This window comes from Peromyscus maniculatus, chromosome 20 (assembly GCF_049852395.1).
Source record: "Peromyscus maniculatus bairdii isolate BWxNUB_F1_BW_parent chromosome 20, HU_Pman_BW_mat_3.1, whole genome shotgun sequence".
In the NCBI taxonomy this organism is placed as follows: Eukaryota; Metazoa; Chordata; class Mammalia; order Rodentia; family Cricetidae; genus Peromyscus; species Peromyscus maniculatus.
In genome coordinates, this window is record NC_134871.1 from 4,390,657 (window position 1) to 4,406,087 (window position 15,431).

Sequence of the window (15,431 nt, forward strand, 5' to 3'; positions counted from 1 at the left end):
ACCAGGTACACGCACACAAAGAGTTTCAAGTATTACTCACTCTGAGTCTCCACAAGGTCCAAGGCAACACTAGAAACTGTGTCCATTCCAGAGCTGATGCACGCTTGGAAGTTTTTTAAGGAGGAGAGAGCAGACTCCACACCACTGAAGGATATGTAACGAGTGGAACCTGAACTTGTACTGGAACGCCCTGGCATCTTGAACTTGTTACCTAAAATTTCAAACACAACAGTAAGAGTTCTAAGTCAGAATAATAACTGTACAGGAACAGAGCACAGCTGTAACACTCAATGACAGCTATCTTCAATATCCACGTGCTACGCTGTTCCCTGCATGCAGGACCCAGAGGACACCCAGGCACTGTGCCATCACCTGGCCTTCAAACACACACACTCAATAGAATATGAGGGAGGTAACTATCTTCAGTTTTTAAGAAGAATATCCTTTTTCTCGATGCTTCAAAGAACCTAGAAGCCGGGCGGTGGTGGTGCACGCCTTTAATCCCAGCACTCGGGAGGCAGAGCCAGGCGGATCTCTGTGAGTTTGAGACCAGCCTGGGCTACCAAGTGAGTTCCAGGAAAGGCGCAAAGCTACACAGAGAAACCCTGTCTCGAAAAACCAAAAAAAAAAAAAGAACCTAGAAAACCCAGTTCTTACAAGCCTAACACACATAGAGGATAGAGACTGTCCATGACATCTTTTCCTTTAAAAAAAAATAATAAAGCTTAATTAGATGAGATTTTTTTAAAAAAAAAAATCTATAGTTTTGAACTTACTTAATATATCTGCATTTTGAACTCTTAGAAAAAGGTTTCAAATAGTTCCTTAAATTCTAATAGATTTATACCTGTAATTTGCCGTGGGATGTCTTTCTGTATGCTGTGAATATGTGTGGCTTCCACTGGATAATAAATAAAGCTGTTTTGGTCTATGGCAAGAAAGCTTACAGCCAAGCAGGAAATCCAAACAGAGATACAGAGAGAAGGGTGGAATTGAGAGAGATGCCAGTCAGGGTCCAAGGAGCAACAAGATGCCAGCAGACGGGTAATGCCATGGCTACGTGGCAACATATAGACTAATAGGAATGAGTTAATTTAAGATAAAAGAGCTAGCTAGCAAGAAGCTGAAGCCATAGGCCACACAGTTTGTAATTAATAAAGGCCTCTGAGTGAACATTTTATAAGTGGCTGTGGGACTGCAGGTGGGAGAGATTTGTCTGGACTGCTGGGCAAGGCAGACTGGAGAAACATCTGGGTACAGCAATTATCTCAGATTCAGTAAAAGCAGAATTTCTACATAGACTTCTTATCTTACAGTGGTTTCTCTATTATAATGGTAGTTATTACCCTCATATTAAATACTCCCTTATCTATACCTTTAAACACCAACTCTTTAGGCTTTGGATCCCTTGCCTATATAGGCATCTTTGCTTTAATTCAGGAACCTCCTGAAATTTAATCCATTGAAAGCAACGAGAAAAGTGCAGTGTCGACGCTGGCTTTAAATGACAAGCAGGCTGTCACTAAAGCTGTGCAGCACCATAAAAGAAAATGTTTTCTAGAGATCGGAGATACAGCGTGAACTCAGGCTCATGGGACCAGAGGTTGACTGGAAAGTCAGCTCCTCTTTGGAAAGGAAGCCACACTCGTGGTGTGACCTAGCATCTGGTCCAAAATTTGCATGGCAACTCACTCTCTTGTTCTTCCTTTCAAGAGCAGGGGGCCGTGTGGTATCTCTGGCACTTCCTCCTCTCATGATATCAGCTTTATTTCATCCCCAGCTGCTACTGCAGTTTTCCCACTATTGCTTTCAACTAGGTTTGTTCATTTATTCCACAAATAGGAATTCAAGGTCTTACCACGTAAATTCTTAGGCTCATTAAAAAAAACACAGGCTAAAAAAGGGGGAGAGCTCGGAGGGCTGAAGTGCTGACTTTTATCTTTGGAGTATCACTTTAACATAAGCATTCACAATACCACTAGTTGCTGATTCAAAAGACTCAGGTAACCAACATTTAGTAAGCATGTCCTAAAGACCAGGCAACTTCTCTGAGCATGGGAATATAGTGGTTTTCAAGGTAAATACTCCAAGACTTTTATTTTCAGGTACTACTTGGTTTATTCCAATTCAGTGAAAACCTGGCATATGCCAGGCAGTATTCTAAGCACCAGAAATACTCAGCCTCTGCTCTCCTGGACCTCTCTAGTTCGCAGGACCAGACATGCAAATACACCATTGAGACAACATAGATTACTTGTAAATTGAAGGGACAGAGGCGGTGCCTGACGTGGCCCTCACAATGAGGAAAAGGCCTATCAGAATACACAGCACCAACAGTGGTGAAGAGCATGCACCTCCCTAGGCAGCTACCTGAATCTTTCTTGTACAGAAAATGGGCTCTCCTTCTGCCTTTGGTCTTCTGACAGGGTCTCACTATGTAGCCCAACTGGCCTCAAACTCCTAGTAATCCTCCTGCCATTCAAATGCTGAGCCTGTAGGCATGACCCACCCACAGACCTGACTTAGAAATACTCCATGATACCTGATGCTATGAACTGCTGACATTTCCTCACCCATTTGCACGGAAAGACCAGAGTTAAAGATCCTGATTGCTGCTTCACTGAGAAAACAGGAACCACCGAGGAGGTACTTCCCTCCCCACCTACCAGCCTCAGTTTCTGCATCCTGCTTTCTCCTCGTGGTGAATGAACTAGCCGTGCCCAGTCAGACTTTCAGTAGGTCTTCTCTCGTCCTTCGCTCAGCAATCCCCCTGCTTTCCTCCACTACTCACTTTCTCCTCTCCCACACCATTCTCCACTGCAAACCAGAGACATCGTCTCTCTTTAATCTTCAAGAAAACATCCTCCCACCTTCCCCTCTGACTACTCCCCTGCTTCTGTGTTCCTCCCGGCAGCGAAACTCTCCTGTAGGCATGCATGCCTTCATTTGTCTCACAATCCTCGTCCTGTCACTGCCTGCGAGTCGGCCAGGCTCCCCATCCCTCCCGCTTCACTGGACCTGCTCAAGAACACTGCTGCGGTCCTTATCCCTTCTTTCTTGGGGGACATCTCCTTTTGCATTCCTTCACACTCTCTTTGCTTCCTATCTCTTTCCCATGAGCTGTCTAGCGTTCCAATTCACAGCTTCCAATCCTCCTCCTCACACCCCCAGCATGTCCACAGTCTTCACTTCTCCATCTATCTGCTACGGTCTGAACGTCTGGGTCCTCATCCCCAGTGTATACGTTGAAACCCTAATGTCCAAAGTGCTGGTATTGGATGGTAAGACCTTTGGGGAGGTGACTAGATCCACCCTCCAGAATGAAAATAGTCCCCTTAAAAAGGATGCTCCAGAGAGCTCTCTTGTCTTTCTACCACACAAGTACATGCCATTTGCAAACCAGAAAACATGTCTTCACCAGACACTAAATCTGATGGTAAGCTGGCCTTGGAATTCTCAGCCTTTAAAACTGAAAGACAGTTTTAAACTACTAAGATATTTTATTTGGATTATAGACATCTGAACATTCTAATACTACTCCTCAGGTCTTGGTTAAAGTTAGAGCTTGGGAGGGTCTCCCTAGGGAACATTTAATGTCATGTGGAGACATTTTTAGTTGTGGGGGACACAGACTAGTATCCATGGAGCAGAGGCCAGGGATACTGATAAAATTCTAGCATATACAAGTAGTCTCTCACTACAAAGAATCATCTGAAAACAAAATGTCATCACATTGGTTAAGAAACAGTGATTTGGTGGCTGGAGAGATGACTCAGAGGTTAAGAGCACTGGCTGCTCTTCCAGAGGTCCTGACTTCAATTCCCAGCACCCACATGGTGGCTCAAAACCATCTGTAATGAGAAAAGGTGTCCTGTTCTGACCTGCAGGGACACAGGCAGGCAGAACACTTTATACATAATAAATAAATACATCTTTAAAATAAAAAGAAACAATGATTTAAATCAACCTCTTCTTGGAACCTCTTTCCAACAACATTGATCTCTTTGCTCCCAGACCTCTAGCCCCCAAGACAATCTACCACAAAGTTACGCATTTCCTGAGGTCTCACCAAGCTATGAGGCTCCGCACACCATTTTGCTTCCTTCCTTCTATTCCTGGAAGAGTTGCTGTCGGTTAAGCCAGTTATTAATGTAAAGAGGGAAACACTGTTCCACATGTTTCTGTACAGCATTCTAGTAGGCCCCTCGCCGCCTTTAAACCCAAGGGGGCAACTTCAACAGAGTTGTGTCTCCTCTTTCAGCACGCCAGCATGTATACACCCTTCAAGCCTCCCCTCGCCCATGGCTCTTCCCTTCTACACGCCATCACAGTTCCTAAAACACAGTTATCTCTACTATAAAACTTAAGACAGCTATTTGCTTCCATCTGCCATTCCCTCATGCTGGGACCTCCTTAAACTGGAACACGCATTAGATGGACAACGCCTCACGAAAACGAAGTCATCGAGAAGGATTCGTTGAGTTACCAAACAACTACTGCCATTCCCAGGTCCCCACCAGTATGCCCATGCCCATGCCCACCAAAGTGACCCCCGCTTCATTCACATCAAGGCTACTACTTACCTCCACCTGCAGAAGCGAAATGACACCTGTGGCCTGGGGTACGTCTGAACTACCTCTTCGCGCCTCTGCTTTTAAAGCCAGTTCAGACCAGATTTTTTTTTTTTAATCACACAGTGGTGGTCGTCTCCACACGCCGTCAGGGATGAAGGATGAGAGGCTGCCAGTGGGGATAACCTGCCTCCGTCTCGCTGCTGCGGGTGAAGAGGGCCGGGCCCACAGCCATAGCCCAAGTCCCCGGAGCGCAGAGGGAAGGCGACAACGCCCGCCAACCCTCCTCCCCCATCACGGCTCCTCGCCGGTCTTACCTGGCTGCCCCACCTAGCTCAGCTGTAGCTACCCGGACGGACGTCGCACGCCCAGACCCCAAGTCCTCTCCTCAGCCCGCTTCTCCAGCGCCTGAAACGCCCCGCGCGCGCCCGCTGCGTCATCAGTCGGCGCCCGCGGGTGATCACATGATGCCTGGCCCCGGCCCCGCCCCCCGGTCACGTGACGGGCTGGGGCAGCCAGACCGGAATCTAGGGTCCAGCTAGCCACAGCCCAAGACTCTAGGGGATCCCTGGGGCCCGAGAGAGGGACCCGGGTGCCCAGTCCGCGCGGCCGGCGTCGGACGGCTGACAGGTGAGTCGGAGGCGCGCTCGCGGTTTCCAGGCCCTTTCCCTCCCTGTGGGCCGCGGCGGGTGCTGTCCCCGGAGCCGCCAGGGCCGGGAAACCTAAGTCCTGCAGGCTTGGGGCTGCATCCCTGCTCTTCGCCAGCGCCTTAATGGGAATGGCTCTTGCACGCATCTTTGAAGCATTAGGGGTGATGCTCAGCTGCTTGGCCCGTTAGCTGAGTGTGCAAGTTGCTCGGAGCGGTGCCCTGGTTGATCTTTCATTGACTCGCGAGAAAACCGAGTAGTTTTTCTCGAGAAGTAGAAGTGAAGGCTTCTCCGCAAGCGAGAGGGTTGAATGAAAGTTCTGTCACGCACTTTGAATTTGCGCAAGTCGCTTCTCACGCACCCTAATGCCCCTCACTCACCTAAGACATAGTGCTAAAGTCCTTTGTATGGGCGAAGGGTTCACTGGGTCCTGATTCTACTGTAATAGGAAAATAAACAGTTGGTCTCCTGACTTCTATATAGATGAGGAGTCGTGAAGGAGTTTTATTGCCTCTGTCCACAACCAGGGATACTCTCCTTGGGTGTTCTTAAGGATTCATGAATCAGGCTGGAGTGATCCAGCTCATTACAGAACTTTTCTGGGAACGCATCCATTATGAGTATGAGGTTGCTTTCTCCTTTATGGAACTGAGATTTTGTGAAAAGTTTAAAAATAGATCCATCTTTTGTCCTCTGGATCGGGCCAACGATGCCATTCTTAAAAGCAAGTTCCTTTGACAAGGGACTCCTCAAGTACAGAAAATCAAGGGCCCATGCCAAGATCCTAAAGATAAAGCTGCCATACTTTGAAACTCATAAAATAATATTAGTAAGGGAGTTAAGATCTGTGGCTCCGTTCCATGTTATTAACAATACAGTTCAGCCTAGAGTGAGAGTGCTGGTGTCCACGAGTTTCCTTCGTCCTTTATGTGAAGGCGGTCTCCAAAAGAGTGATTGCATGTAATTTCTTCTGCAGTGTTTGTGTGACCTCATTCAAGAAAGGCTCAACTGAGATACAACATCTCATAAAGCTCACTGCTTATGTCTTAAATGGTTACATGATTAAGCATGTATAATGATCGTCAACTGATTCTGTTACTCTGGGCCAGTTTTCTCCAGACTACTCTGAGCTGTTTAGAGAATATGCTAGCCAAATAAGTTACATGGAAAATATAACCAGCCCTGGATATATCTAGTATGTCTTAATTCATCTAGATGTGATAATGTAACTGACTGATTTATTCTTTCATTTGATGCTGTCTTGACATTAGTCTTCATAATTATAACACATTAAAAAAAGAACTCAGTGTTCTTTATTATAAGTTGGGACAGATTACAAGCAATAATATTTCACTAAAGAAGAATTAATTCTAATAGGTATTTTCTCTTACATTAAATTCCATAAAAACACTTGTTTTAATGTGGGTGTAGATAAGGCAATCAACTTAGTTAATAAAGGCCCATGATGTTTGTTGAACCATTGATAAATATGCTTGATTATTTTCTTTTAGAGATATCAGTATATTTTGGTTATATGTTTGTTTGTTTGTTTGTTTGTTTGTTTTTGTTTATATGTGGTCCCACTATGAATATCTAGCTAGCCTGGAACTCACTATGTAGACCAGGCTGGCCTCAAACTTGTAGGAATCTGCCTGCCTCTGCCTTTGGAGTGCTGGTATTAAAGCAGTGTGCCACCATACCTAGCCTTAAAGTATGATAGCCCTAAGGGCCAAGAGATTGGCACACAAGGTCTTGATTAAACATCATCATCTGGCACACACCTAATTTAATCCTAGCATTCAGGAGGCAGAGCCAGGTGGATCTCTGAGTTTGAGGCCAGCCTGGGCTACCAAGTGAGTTCCAGGAAAAGGCGCAAAAGCTACACAGAGAAACCTTGTCTCAAAAAACAAAAAACAACAACAACAAAAAATCATCTCAAGCAGGATCTTCCCTAGATGTGCAGACACAGGTGCTGGGTCTGTCTCTCTGTCCCTTGGGAGAGATGAAGAGCCAGGTACATGCTTTACTTCAAGCTGTGTCCTCCAGGGCCCAACTGTCTCTACTGTTGTAGTTTATACAATTAGGCAGCATTTACACCTGCTAATCATAGCTTGGCTCTTGCTTTGTGAGGGTGGAATTTTATCCTGTTTAACTTTGAGTGAGTTTGGTCTTCACAGGACCTCAGTAGCTCATCGTTTTGCCCATTATGGATTACTTTCTCCCTTTTCCTCTCTCGTTTCCCATGCTAGACCCTGTCAGTGCAGGAAAATGGGACTGTCTGGAGCTCAGCCTGTTATTCAGCAGTGTGTGTGGTTTAAGAAGCAGGCATGAGCCGGGTGTTGGTGGCGCACACCTTTAATCCCAGCACTCAGGAGGCAAAGCCAGGCAGATCTCTGTGAGTTCGAGGCCAGCCTGGGCTACCAAGTGAGTTCTAGGAAAGGCGCAAAGCTACACAGAGAAACCCTGTCTTGAAAAACCAAAAAAAAAAAAAAAAAGCAGGCATGACTGAGAATACTAAAAAGACATGTTAAGAGTGTGTACCATAATGTGTTTTAGAGGGTTCCCTGATAAAAGAGCTCCAGGCAGCTGTGACTTCTCAGAATCCTTTGCTTGAAGACCTGATCCAGTCCACCTCTGTGTCTACCCTTTGTTCACTGTGCTGCAGACTCCCTAGCTACCCTGCTGTTCCGTAAGTGCTGTCTTAGTTACTTTTCTGTTGCTATGAAGAGAAACCATGATGGAGGCATCTTACAGAAGAATGAGTTCACTGGGTGGGGCTTTACGCTTCAGAGGGTGAGTCCATAACCATGTGGCCGGGAGCATGACGGCAGGCAGGCATGGCTCTGAAGCAGTAGCTGAAAGCTTACGTCTTGATCCACAGGCACAAGGAAGAGGAAGAGAGAGCTAACTGGAAATAGTGTGGGCTTTTTAAACCTCAACGTTTAAACTGCCCGCCCTAGTGGCACACCTCCTCCAAAAAGGCCACATCTTACAATCCTTCCCAAACAGTTCCACCACCTGGGGACCAAGCATTTGAATCTATGAGCTTACAGGGGCCATTCTTCTTCAAACCACAAGTGCACCTGGCCCATGTATGCTCCGGGAACTCCGTACTTACTTATAAGCTGTGTATAGAATGCCTTTCTCCGGGATCTGATCGTTATCTATTGATGCAGAACTAACTTCTCCACAGCCTAGTAACTTAAGACACACATTCACATGTATATACATATATATGTATACATACACACTCACGGATATGCATATACATGTGTGTGTGTATATATATATGTATATATATACATATATATATACACACACACATACATATAATCTCAAGTGTCTATTGTCAAGAATTGGAGATATGGCTTACATAAGTGCGTGTGGCTCAGGGGCCCTTAGATGGTTACCGTCGAGGTGTGAGCAGGGCCTGTCAACTTATCTGAAGGCATAACTGCATATGAGAAGACTTCGCTTTCAAGCTCACGCGTGGAGCTGATGGCAGAGCTCAGTGCTTTGTCTCAAGGGCCTTTACACAGGACTCGCACACACACAGTGACCTCTTGCTTCCCCAGAACTAGCAAGCTAGAGAGAGACCCCAAACCAGAACTCAGTCTTGTTGTCATCTTACCTCAGAGATGATAGCTGTGACTGCTGTCATATCTATTCTGGGAGAGATTGCAAAAGTCATCCCAAACTCAAGGAAGGGAGTCCATCTAGGGCATGAGTAATGGAGGCAGAGGTCATTGGGAAGCATCTAGAAGATATATATTCTATATAATTCAGCGTGCATTCCATCTTTTAATCAGGATTTCTCTACACTACTTATCCAGCCTGTATGCATTAGTTAGTTTATATCTCCTAATCTCGGTGGTATATAGACATCATGATAACTGGAACTCAGGGTTATTCTCTACTGTATCTTCATCCTAAAACAGTGCTTGGCATATAGCAAACACTGGGCAAGTGTTTACTGAATGAATGCACCCAATTATCCGTGGGTAAGGCATAAAAGCAATTCATTGAGCAAGCATTATAGAAGTAGGCAGTTCCATAATTGAATCAGCAGATTAGTGATATCAACAAGAATTTCGGTTCTTTCTATCCTTTCACACCACAACCTCTTAGGGTCTTGCCATTGCCCCTACCCCAACCCTGCCCAAACTAGTTAGCTCATAGTTTTAAGGAAGCTGTTACGGCTCCCGGAATCAAATATTGCTTGGACCAAAAGGTTTTAATTGTTATATTCTAAAATAAGTCTTTCTTATAGCTTCTGGGTGACTTCCTCAGACTCTAAAGTCCTAGAACATCTACCTGCTAAGTGTCACCTAACATCAGAACACTGTCCCAGCAGTACTCAGTGAAGGGCCCCAACTGACAGGTGAATGGGTGTCCCACTATTTATCTTGACCACACTCTCAAGCACTTCATCTCTTATACAGCTTCTTCTGTCCAGGACTTTCTGCACAGCTTACTGCAGGCTGCCCATAGGGACAGAGACCATTTCTTATGGTCTTCATACTGATTCATTTTCCATGCAGAGATTAACTTTGTTAACGTCCTGTAGATATACTGCAGTTTTCCTCAAGACCAGTCCTCCTCCACTCTTTAATGTTTCCAGCTTCACATCGGAGTCATCTTGAGGACTTCTTATGAAAAAGATGCTTAGGACTGCCTCCACCCTGTAGCAGAAGCTCAAAGGTTCTAGGTAACCAGGTTACTCAGCCAGGCTCAGCTTATGAGTCACTTCACTGGACAGTGGGTTGCTTAAACATCTTCATCTCTAACATGGCAAAGAGGTACTCAGAACAGAGTGTTTGAGTAAGAAGATAGGTCTTTGCCTTCAAGAACTTTCAGAAGAGTTAACCACAACTGCAATAGTTAGTATGCTGGGTGAGAAATCATTGTAACACAAATTGCTAAATGGTCTCTTAATAAAAAACCCGGAGCCAGATATTGGGGTAAATGCTGAAAGATCAGAGAGACAAAGGAACAAGCCATTGCCATGTCTTACCTCTAGGACTCCTCAGCCTGAAAAGCCTTTAGTTCCTGTCTCCTCACACATTATATACCTTTCTCTGCCCACCATATCACTTCCCTCTTAGTGCTGGGATTAAAGGCATGTGTGCTTTCCAAGCAAAGGCATGAGATCTCAAGTACTGGGATTAAAGGTGTGTGCCACCACTGCCTGGCTCTGTTTCTCTCCTAGACTGAATCAATCTCATGTGGTCCAGGGTAGCTTTGAACTCACAGAGATCCAGACAGATCTCTGCCTCCTGAGTACTAGGATTAAAGGTGTGTGCCACCACTGCCTGGCCTCTATGTTTACTCTAGTAACTTGTTCTGTCCTCTGATTTTCAGGCAAAGTTTATTAGGGTATCACCACAAATCATCCTTAGTGTACTGGAATAAAAGAGAAATGAGTAGTTAGTTCTGCTTACAGCACTGGATACTTGCATGCTAAATTATGTATTTTTAGACCAATTTGGTTTAGTATTGATAAACCATCTTCCCAAGTTTATTGAAACTGGTCTCTAAGCTTTTATTTTATAATTTATTTGTGCATGTGTGTGCGCACATATGCATATTGGGGGTGGCACTGCCCATGGAAGCCGGAAGAGGGCATTGGATCCCCTGGAGCTGGAGTTACAGTGGTTGTGAGCCTCCATGTAGATGCTAGGAACTCTGAATAGCAAGCACTGTGGAGTCCCTCTCCAGCCCCTGAAATTTAAAAGGAATCTTGGAGATGTTTATACATATAGGCCCATTGGATAAATGCCTCCAAATGATATACAGGGATGTGTCTCTGACTTGTAGCGTTTGCAGTTACTTGTGGAAATATCCAATAGTAGGGTGTGTTTGTGCAGTTAGGTTACACTAGGTTACACATGCCCAGTAGCCCTGACTCTGGCTCAGAAATGAGCCATACCCTCTATCCATCTTTTTTCATGAGACGTGAGCAAAGGGCTGAGAAAGAAGCCAGTCGTGTGGTTCTATCAAAGAAAGGTCCTTGTGGTAGCTAATCTTTATTTTCAACTTCACTGGCTTTGGAATCACCCAGGAGACACATCTGTGGGTCTGCCTTTAGGGGTAGTTTCAGAGGGGTTCACTGGAAAGAGAAGACTTTCCCTGAGTATGGGGAAAGTCATTCCGTAGGCTGGAGTCCCAAACTAAACAAAAGGGAAAAAAGAAGTCAGTGACCTGAGCACCAACATTCCTCTCTCCCTGAATATTGGGCAATGAACGCCTTTTCCTCCTACCAGAGCTCATTGACATAGTTTTCCTGAGTTGGACATGTATTTCAAAAGCATGCACACGCATTTCTTTAAAAAATGGTTAACTTCCCTTTTTTCAATACAGGTTCTCCAATGAAGCAGCCATTTGGTCTACAGTCCTGGCGTCCCTTCGTGATCCACGCACCCCATCTCTGAGGCCAATTCATCATTGCCACCATCCCGGTGTGGAATAGCGGGTCACCCTCGCGATGCTGGACTTCCTGGCTGAGAATAACCTCTGTGGCCAGGCGATCCTGAGGATCGTCTCCTGCGGCAATGCCATCATTGCCGAGGTGCTGCGGCTGTCTGAGTTTATCCCTGCTGTATTCCGGCTGAAAGACCGGGCTGACCAGCAGAGATACGGAGACATCATATTTGACTTCAGCTATTTTAAGGTGCTTTTCCCATGGCCCCGGTATGCCTGACCTTTTTACAAAAGCAGCCATTCTCTGGGAGCCATGAGGCTTGAAGTGGTTAAGTAACTGTGGAGTGTTGAAAGGACAGCTTTTCAGCCAAAGTTAACATCAACTCCTAATTTGCAAATAAGGGAAGGAAGGGAGAGTACTGCGTGGAAAGTCCTAACACAGTATAGACCAATTAAAACCACCTCTCCTGTCATTTCTTCTGCCCTGGAATACTTTTAAAAGCGTGCTAATCTTGGTTGAGATTCACCCAGAGGCATTTTGATTCTAGGCTTGGGTGAGCATCGTCCTCTCTGTTGCTCTGTTTTAATTTTGGTGTATTAGAACCTTCCGGCACAGTTTTAAGGCCTCCTGGGACTGTTTGCAACAGCTAGGCCTTTACCGACTTAACACAAGTGTGTCTTCCTTCTTAGGGTCCAGAGTTCTGGGAAAGCAAACTGGAAGCCAAGCCTGAGCTACAGGATTTAGATGAAGAATTTCGAGAAAACAACATAGAAATCGTCACCAGATTTTATTTAGCCTTTCAAAGTGTCCATAAATACATCGTAGACTTAAACAGGTATTGGTGAATTTCATAACAGCTTACTCTGGTAGAAGAGCAGGGAAGAAGGGAGCCAGCAGAACATGCATGCCTTTCTCAGAGTTAACTCAGCCATGCCGTGCATCGCTGCAGTTTCCTGTGATGGGTCATAATAAACCTTTTTACACTGTCATTGAGTTTTCAGCCCTTCAGTGATCCTGTTCTAAGGCTTTAGATGTAAAGTTAATTTGCAAACTAACATTTATTGTTTTGTTTTGAGACAGGCTTTCACTGTGTTGCCCAGACTGGTGTTGAATTTACAATCCTCCTGCCTCTGCCTCTGGGATGACAAGCCTGTTCCGCCAGGCCCAGCTCCTATTAGTAGTTCTTAAGAGTTTGCCAAATGATATACATACATTTCTATGTTTACCAATTCATTTACCTATGGCATTGCTTCTGAGATCCTGCTGTTTTGTAATTCAAGAGTAGGGAATATTCCTGTGATTTTTGAACAGCCAGAAGTGTTAACGTGTGGCCCCAAATCACCATGAGTTACAGCTCATAGGACACAATAAGCACAGCAAAGACTTCAGAGGAACTAAAGCCAGAAGGCCTGGTGTCCTGCCTTGTCTTGGAAGTCTTTCTCCCAAAGATGCCTCATCTCCTGTTCACACTAATACCTTGCCCTTACATTGTGCTTCTAGATACCTCGATGATCTCAATGAAGGAGTTTATATTCAACAAACCTTAGAAACTGTGCTTCTCAATGAGGATGGAAAACAACTTCTAGTAAGTAATAGTAATTGTTAAGTACATATTCAAGAATATAAAACAGCTGGGTGTGGTGGCACATGACTTTAATCCCAGCACTTGGGAGTCAAATGCAATTAGATCTCTGAGTTAAGGCTAGCCTAGTCTACACAGCAAGTTCAAGGACAGCCAGAGCTACATAATAGAGAGACCCTGTCTCAGTAATAATAATACGAAACAGCATCAGTATATTCGGAATACCATTCCTCGAAGAAAAGAAGATAGCCTAATGATTATCTTTCGAGTTTAGAATGTGTGAGTGTTGAATGAAATTATTCATAGAGGAAAAGGTCATGTTGGGTTATGAGCTTCCTTCGTATAAGAAAGCCTCCCTTTAGGGTTGGGGATTTAGCTCAGTGTTAGAGCACTTGCCTGGCAAACATAAGGCCCTGGGTTTGGTCCTCAGTTCCTGGGGGACAGGGGTATCTTAGCCAGGCAGTGGTAATGCAAACCTTTAATCCTAGTACTCAGGAGGCAGAGGCAGACTGATCTCTGAGTTCAAGGCCAGCCTAGTCTATAGAGAAAGTTCCTGAACAGCCAGGACTAGACAGAGAAATCCTGTCTCGGGACAAAATGAATGAATGAATGAATGAATGAATGAATGAATGAGAAGTCCATCTTTTTGCATCCAAGATGGAGCTGGTACTTAGTGCACAGTGACCATTTAAGAAGTGTGTTAGAGCCAGTGTGGTGGTCATGTCTAACCCCAGCACTTGGGACGTAGAGACAGAAAGATTATTTCAAGGTCATCCTTATTCATAGAATTGAGATTTCATTTTGGTATCACAAGCAAAATAATCACTAGGAATTAAAATTTATTTTGAGTCAATTTTTAAAGCCAATTCTACACAGCAGTTGAGAGCCCTTTGCAGAAAAATATACATTTACTTTGAAATATAAATACCACTTTTAGGAGGAATATGACCAGAGTGATCCTTTGTGCCATTGTCAACTTGACTCCTTGCAGACAGGTAGTCTTGTGAATTTGGCCATTGTCCTTTTTCCTCATAGTGTGAAGCCCTGTACTTATATGGAGTTATGCTTCTTGTCATCGACCAGAAGATTGAAGGAGAAGTCAGAGAGAGAATGCTGGTGTCTTACTATCGATACAGGTATTCCTGGTCTAACCTGCACACCCCCAATCGCTGCTGTTGATGACGTGCACCGTGTGTGCCAGTACTGTTGGGAACAGTGGCCTGGGATGAAGAATGCTAGAGAACACGCATCTTCTGAACACACCGAATACAGCATTACTCTTTTGTGTAATATAATTAACAGATTACATTCCGTAAAAACTATATAAAATATACAATGCTCTATCTTAAGACTTAGCAGTGTGGAGGTATGATGATAATGGATTGTCGTAAAGCAGGAATCTGAACTCTGAACGTTTTCACTTGAGGATAAATTTTAAGGAATGTTGAAATTTTTAATGTTTTACTTTTGAGGTTTTCTTTTTTTAGTTTTCAAACAAGACGCCTTGGCAGCCATAAAGAAATGAAGGCGCTTTCTGTTGTCATTCTCATGTGGATGACCAAAGAGTTATCATTCTGGATCAGGTTGAAAGGTGGATTCTCCCCCATACATGCACAGCCACAGAAACACCCAGGCCTTGTGTTACGTGAGTCAGTGCAGAGATGTGTGGCTGCAGGAAGTAGGGTCCTGCGGAGCCACTTGCTTTTTAATTTCAGCACCTCTCATACATGTTTTCAGTCTTTTGAAGAAATGTGTCCAAAAAATAGATACATGGGGCTGGAGAAACGACTTAGCAGTTAAGAGTATTTGCAGACTTCTTGAAGATCCAAGTTGATTTTCCAGCACCCACATGAGGCAGCTCACAACCACCTATCACTCTAACTCCAGGGCATCCAGTGCCCTCTTTGGCCTCCACAAGCATCTTCATACATGTGGACATATGTACACACACACACACACAAATAAATAATAAGTCTTAAAAAAAAAAAAAAAACACCAGGCAGTCATGGTGCATGCCTTTAATCTCAGCACTCAAGAGGCAGAGCCAGGTGAATCACTGTGAGTTCGAGGCCAGCCTGGTCTACAGAGCAAGATCTAGGACAGGCACTAAAACAACACGGAGAAACCGTATCTCAAAAAAAAAAAAAAACAAGCAGTGTTAAGTGCCACGTATGATATCTCTGAGTTCAAGGACAGTCTGGTCTTCAGGA

At 44.6% G+C, this 15,431-nt stretch overlaps 2 protein-coding genes across 7 annotated transcripts in view; one reads left to right on the forward strand and one right to left on the reverse strand.

Annotated features, from left to right (window-relative positions):
- The window catches only part of Nsmce2 (NSE2 SUMO ligase component of SMC5/6 complex), a 231,285-nt gene extending 226,270 nt beyond the window's left edge, over positions 1-5,015 (reverse strand). For 4 of the 5 annotated variants that reach the window (XR_013046304.1, XM_076555719.1, XM_006990652.4 and 1 more), the window contains exons 1-2: positions 4,889-5,015; positions 41-211 (exon numbers count right to left, since the gene is read on the reverse strand). Coding sequence is in view for 4 of the 5 variants with exons in the window: in XM_076555719.1 (XP_076411834.1) it covers positions 41-197 (157 nt within the window). In the remaining variant the exon portion in view is untranslated. Of the gene's footprint in view, positions 1-40; positions 212-4,583; positions 4,605-4,888 lie in introns of those variants that run through there. The other variant, XM_006990654.4, reaches the window with a different exon arrangement.
- Positions 5,016-5,057: 42 nt separating this feature from the next.
- The window catches only part of Washc5 (WASH complex subunit 5), a 52,466-nt gene continuing 42,092 nt past the window's right edge, over positions 5,058-15,431 (forward strand). Inside the window, exons 1-6 of one of the 2 annotated variants that reach the window (XM_042265496.2) lie at positions 5,064-5,201; positions 7,775-7,907; positions 11,579-11,888; positions 12,329-12,474; positions 13,140-13,224; positions 14,257-14,357. In XM_042265496.2, the coding sequence (XP_042121430.1) occupies positions 11,703-11,888; positions 12,329-12,474; positions 13,140-13,224; positions 14,257-14,357 (518 nt within the window). In that variant the 5' untranslated portion in view covers positions 5,064-5,201; positions 7,775-7,907; positions 11,579-11,702. Of the gene's footprint in view, positions 5,202-7,774; positions 7,908-11,578; positions 11,889-12,328; positions 12,475-13,139; positions 13,225-14,256; positions 14,358-15,431 lie in introns of both variants that reach the window. The other variant, XM_006990657.4, reaches the window with a different exon arrangement.